This window comes from Dipteris shenzhenensis, chromosome 10 (assembly GCF_047967505.1).
Source record: "Dipteris shenzhenensis isolate YYH24624 ecotype China chromosome 10, Dip_SZ_1.0, whole genome shotgun sequence".
Taxonomy (NCBI): domain Eukaryota; kingdom Viridiplantae; phylum Streptophyta; class Polypodiopsida; order Gleicheniales; family Dipteridaceae; genus Dipteris; species Dipteris shenzhenensis.
This window is the reverse complement of record NC_141605.1, coordinates 50,341,727-50,347,726: the sequence shown is the minus strand read 5'-3', so window position 1 is coordinate 50,347,726 and position 6,000 is coordinate 50,341,727. Positions and strand designations below refer to the sequence as shown.

The window sequence follows — 6,000 nt, the reverse complement described above, 5'->3', positions numbered from 1 at the left end:
TTGCAGATATTTTCACCAAAGCACTTCCATGTGAAAAGTTTGAGGCATTTCGCAGTGCCCTGAACTTATATCCGTTTGGTGATTAATCATCCTTGTACATGACATTGGCACTGCAGGGGGGTGTTAGAATTATAGATATAATTCAGCAGTGACCAATGTAATTAAATAAGCTAGTTAGGGGCACTTTTCCCTCTTTAAGAGGTTTTTCCCCCTAACCGCAGTTAGTCCACTAACTATGGTTAGTGACTACTAAGGTTTTGTCACTAGGACAAAACCTTATCTCACTCCTTCAGTTGTATCACTTTACACTCATCTATTTGCAACTAAGCTTTCAGCTCACTCTCTCACCCGTTTCTTGCTCTCACTGTTGCTCTCTCTCTTTCTCACATTCTTGCGGGCTATCAAAAGGTAGTCTAAAAGGGAGAAAAGAGGTGGAGGTAGTAGTGGCCAGGCGGCAAGCAAGACTAAGCGTTTCTTCAGCCCAGCAAAGGGCTAGAAGCAAGCAATGCTGGTGTAATTCAGCCCAGGGAGGTAGAGAATGAAAAAATGAGGGCCCTCTACAACCAAGCTGAGAAGGGCTACATAACAAGCTGAGTTAGGCTTGCCCGCGATGAAGCCGAGCAAGGAGCCGCCCTGTCTGTCTGAGCTGTCCCACTACCAAGATGAGCAGGGGCGGACAGACAAAAGAGGCGGATGCATAGCATACAAAAGGGGGCGGGAGCGGAGCAAACAAAGGGGGACAAGAAAGCCTGCTTGAAAAGGCCGAGCAAACGAAAGGGGATGGGGGGCAACTCGAAAAGAGGTGATGAAGGGAGGGGGATGCGGGTACAACGGGGAGGAGGCTAGCAGCAAGGAGATTAAGTAAGGCAAAGCCTATTGTAAATTTACAATTATACTTATTAGCACTGCTTCCTAGGGATTGGTATCTACTATTGCAATCAAATAGCCAATTCAATAAATTTTCGATCGGATTTAAGATGCTTGTAAGTTGGATTTTTGTCTATTTTCATTTTGAAGCTTTTCAAAATGGTCTCCCATGAGAGAAGGCACTACTAGCGGCTACCCATGCCCAAAGCTGAAAGTAATAATTATAAATCAAAACTATTTTGCGAATCTGTTAAATCGTTGTGAAACCCCTGTCAATGTTCACAGGATTTTTTAAACCATTTTCATTTTGTACTTAGCTTGTCTCAACTCCTCAGCTTGTGCTAATCTACCTCTACTATAAACTGAATCATCAATTCTTCAACATTTTAACATACATTCACAATATTCATACACACCTCTTTCATGACTCCTCATCCCCCTCTTCAGAAGCTTCTTGTAGCCACTACAACAAGAACATATCATCATTTGTTAGAAGTAAGAAAATGTGAGCCTCTCTCTCTCTCTCTCTCTCTCTCTCTCTCTCAGGATCCACGGACCAAGGGGTTGCTTTTTGACTCCTTCATCCATCCAACAGGGATGTACGGCAGCCCATGTTGGGGGCCAGACTTGTCGGGTAAAGAGTGGGTCCGTGTGGAGCGGCTACAAGTTCTCATGTTATCACGGATGATTCGTGGTAAGCCATCCATTCCTCACCAGATCATTCAGGCTGAGTTTGGGTCACCCCCATTACAGCTATATGCTGCATTTCAGGTCACCATGTATCTGTATTGAGTCAGGAAGTATGGGGATTACACCTCTAGGTGTAGTAGGCTACCATGGCAAGCATTGTCCTCTTCTATGGCACTTGCAACAGGAGGGGACCAGAGGTGCTGGTATGCACGCACACATAGATGGTTTGAGCGATTGGAGCTCCACATGGATAGACTACCTCCCTTCCAGTACAACGTGGATGCTCTGTTTTGTCCCCTCCTATCACACGAGGTCAACCAGGTTATCCATGAGGATCTCTTACAACTACACACATTTCGGACCTGGTTCGAACCAAGTGAACTCCCAGTGAAGCTTAGCTTCTACAAAAATCACTGCTTACATATCACAGAGGAGGGTTTCATTGACCCCTCAGGCTACACACAGATCTACTTACCCCACTCACTGAGGATCTCTATTGGGCAATTGTGGGTATCTTCACATAGACTTCGTATCGAGAGCAGTAGAGCAGAGCGACTACCCAAGGAGAGGCGCATATGCACATTATGTAACATGCAGGAGGTTGAGACAGAGGGGCACTTCATCTTCAGGTGTCCTGCTTACTATGAGATCCGAGGGCGTTTCTACTACCTCTTCAGAGATAGCTATGGGATTTTGGCCCAATTCCTATCCTACCCAGACCAGCAATGCTGGGCAAGTTTCATTCATAAGGTACTCAGACACTGCGAGAGGATACTTTGAGCATGGAGACAGGAGCACACCTTTTCCTTGGCTGATCCCTCTCAGAGCTCTATCATGGAGTTTTTTCAGCCTGATCACATGGACCCCCAAGAGGCGAGGCCTTGACATGACCGTGACCCGCAGCTACTGACCCGACAACTCAGATAGAGGGTTGACACACAGATCACACTTGGGGACATCCCTGCCCTGTTTAGAGTCGGAGCCCGACAGACAGGTGTCACTGTAGCCCTGGTTAGACGCAAAGCTATGAGCAAGAGACGTGCCAGGGCTGCATCTGTGAGTGGCCGACAGCACTCTATCATCGATTTCATACCCCCATTGCCTCATCCACCCCGGTGTCCTGATGATGATGACGACAATGATGATGATGATGATGAGATTGATATATAGTCGACCACCGACATGACTATGTTGTACTTAGGACTTGGTACTACCATTTTGCATTTTTTGCATTTTGCATTGGTGTGGATGCTCGTTTAGTAGCTCCACCACCACAACTCGTTTGTACCACGTTTTTCACAGTCTTATAGACCCATTGGTCTTTCGAAGACTTCTTTCTTTCTCTCACAACTCACACAAGGGCATGGTGCTTTGGCCCGACTCGAGCGACAGTCCTTCCAGGCGCACTTTCAGGATCCACCGATGAAGTGTTGGCTTTTCGACAGTCTGTGAGGCCGACTGCCATGTATGCGGCACCTTTTTTGGGGTGTGATCCTTCAGCAACAGAATGGAGGAGATTTGAGCAGATACAAGTGATTATGGGCTCTAGGATGATTCGTAGTAAGCCCTCGGTCCCCCATCAGATAGTATAGGCAGCGTTTGCAATGACCCCTTTGCCATCTTTCAGACAGTGACATTCCTCCACAGAGTTTGGGACCTATCTCGCGAGAGACTTCCGACACTGGGACTAGAGTCTTCCATACGACTAGTAGACAATAGGGTCGGTACAATAGGGTACCAGTGCTCGAGTTGATCCCACGGGATGAGATTAACTGCATCATACGGTTAGATATCCTTCATCTCCACACATCTCGCACTTGGGGGGGGGGAGGGGCAAGAGTTTCCCACCAAGACCCAGCTCTACTATGACCATTTCCTAAGGGTATCGGAGGATGGTCTCATCATCAGACCTCAGTATCTCGAGGACATAGGAGTCTCACACGCACTGACGATTACCATCGAACAGATGCGGGTCTCGTCCCATCAGCTGAGGATCGAGGCAAGGAGAGCAGTGCGCTTGTTAGGCGGTGGGCCTTCCTCACCCATAGAATGGACAAGGTGATCAGTTCATTTCGAGGGGGGGGATCCCACCATTGGCTGGGGGTTCCTATTAGAGGAGAAGCCACCTATACCCATCACACACCCAGGTGTTTGGCACACTTATACATTCTCTCTCTATGATGTCGCGATGCAGGCAACACCTGATATGTCTACTATGCCCCGGCCCACCATTTGCCACTTGTTCATTGCACAGAATGTGCGGGCTGCACACAGCCGGCTTCATAACCGGAGAGCACAGGACCATGAGGGGCTACGGACTGAGCATTTCGATCACGGATAAGAGGTTTTGGCTCCAATACTAGCACAGATGTTCAACCATGCCATATGTCACGGCTTCCCACCCTCATGGAGTACCACCACCATAGTGCCAATACACAAGGAGGCGACCCCATGGATACTGGGAGCTATCGCAGTCTCATGATTGGCCACATGCTGGCCAAGATCTATGGATCGATACTCATACAGAGTCACATGGGCAGCGTGCTCTAGGGCAGGCAGGTTTCCGGAGACAACACTCCACTCTAGACCACATCTTCACCCTAAGGGCTATCATTGAGGAAGTGAGGTCGAGACGACAGAAAGTCTACGCTTGTTTTGTAGACTTTCGGAAGGCCTTCAACATTGTCCTGCAATCCCGCATGATCAGGAGACTACAGGATATGCAGATTCCGGAGGTTCTGATCTAGGGAGTGGTGAGCCTATACGAGTCCGTCAAAGCAAGAGTTTGTGTCCCACGAGGCCTATCAGACTCGGTTGAAAGCACGATAAGAGTGAACCAGGGATGCCCTCCCCCACCGACTCTCTTCAGGCTCTACATTGATTGGATTACATCTTTCATAGACCGCTTAGGAGGCGAGGGAGCACCACTAGCAGACTTGATGATACAGATTCCACTATACGCGAATGACATAGTCCTCCTGTCATCTTCAATAGAGGGACTACAGAGACATCTAGATGCCCTAGATGTGTTCTATAGAGAGAGAGACCTGATGCTTAACCTTGGGAAGACCAAGGTCATGATCTTCAACACCTCTTACACAGTGCTTTACCGACATAGCTTTACATGCCCAGGTCAGCCAGTGGAGATTGTGCAGTCCTAAATAATACTTGGGTGTAGTTTTCAAAGGGCCAGTTTTCACGATGATCCACGTAGCCATAGCATGACTCACACGAGGGCATGGTGCCTTGGCCCGACTAGACACATTTCCAGGATCCACCGACTAAGTGTTGGCTTTTCAGCACTCTAGTGAGGCCGACGTTTTCAATGGGCCAGTTTTCACGATGATCCACATAGCCATAGCATGACTCACATGAGGGCATGGTGCCTTGGCCCGACTAGACAAACTTCCAAGATCTACCAACGACGTGTTGGCTTTTCAACACTCTAGTGAGGCTGACGGCCATGTATGCGGCACCTTTTTGGGGGTGTGATATTTCAGCAAGAGAATGGAAGAGATTTGAGCGGCTACATGTGATTATGGGCTCTAGGATGATTCGGAGTAAGCCCTCGGTCCCCCATCAGATAGTACATGCAGAGTTTGCCATGACCCCTCTCCAGGTTGATGCCATTTTTCAGACAGTGACTTTCCTCCACAGAGTTTCGCGACACTGCGAAACTCTGTGGAGGAAAGTCACTGTCTGAAAAATGGCTAACATTAGAGTCCTCCATACAACTAGCAGAGAGTGGGATAGGTACAGCATGGTTTGCACGCGTCACCGCATGGTTTGCCAATCACGGCATTCTGATGGATCGGCTTCCCTCGTTTCAATATGGCATGGATGCACCACCCGAGTTGATCCCACGAGATAAGATTAACTGCATCATACGGTTAGATCTTGTCCATCTCCACACATCTTGCACTTGGGGGGGGACCAGGAGTTCCCCACCAAGACCGAGCTCTACTATGACCACTTTCTGAGAGTATCAGAAGGTGGGCTCATCATCAGACCTCCGTATCTCGAGGATAGAGGAGTCTCGCACACACTAAGGATTGCCATCGGACAAATGCAGGTCTCGTCGCATCAGCTGAGAATCGAGGCAGGGAGAGCTGTAGGCATACCCAGAGAGCAGCGGATTTGCAGGTCATGCACAATGGGGGTGGTCGAGACAGAGGAGCACTTTCTATGTGTCTGCCCAGCCTACTATGAGATCCGAGGGTGCTACCACTGGCTTTTTCAGGAGGGGTACGCGGCTTTGGCCCACTCTCACAACTCATCCACTTCCAGGACCAGGTCTGTATTGGGCTCTACCTGATGGAGATGCGACGACACAAGGAGACACTACTACGACATATTAGAGAGTAGCAGGATGGGACCACCGCACCACAGGGTACCGAGGTAGACCAAGTACAGAGACAGGTCACGGATTTCTATGCATTTGAC

The 6,000-nt window shown here is 48.8% G+C and overlaps 1 protein-coding gene across 1 annotated transcript in view; it reads right to left on the bottom strand.

Annotated features, from left to right (window-relative positions):
- Positions 1–1,280: 1,280 nt before the first annotated feature.
- LOC147897939 (Trimeric LpxA-like enzyme) overlaps positions 1,281–6,000 on the bottom strand; it is a 179,555-nt gene continuing 174,835 nt past the window's right edge. The window contains exon 15 of the mRNA XM_087380525.1: positions 1,281–1,330. Within this exon, the coding sequence (XP_087236651.1) occupies positions 1,289–1,330 (42 nt within the window). The 3' untranslated portion in view covers positions 1,281–1,288. The remainder of the gene's footprint in view (positions 1,331–6,000) is intronic.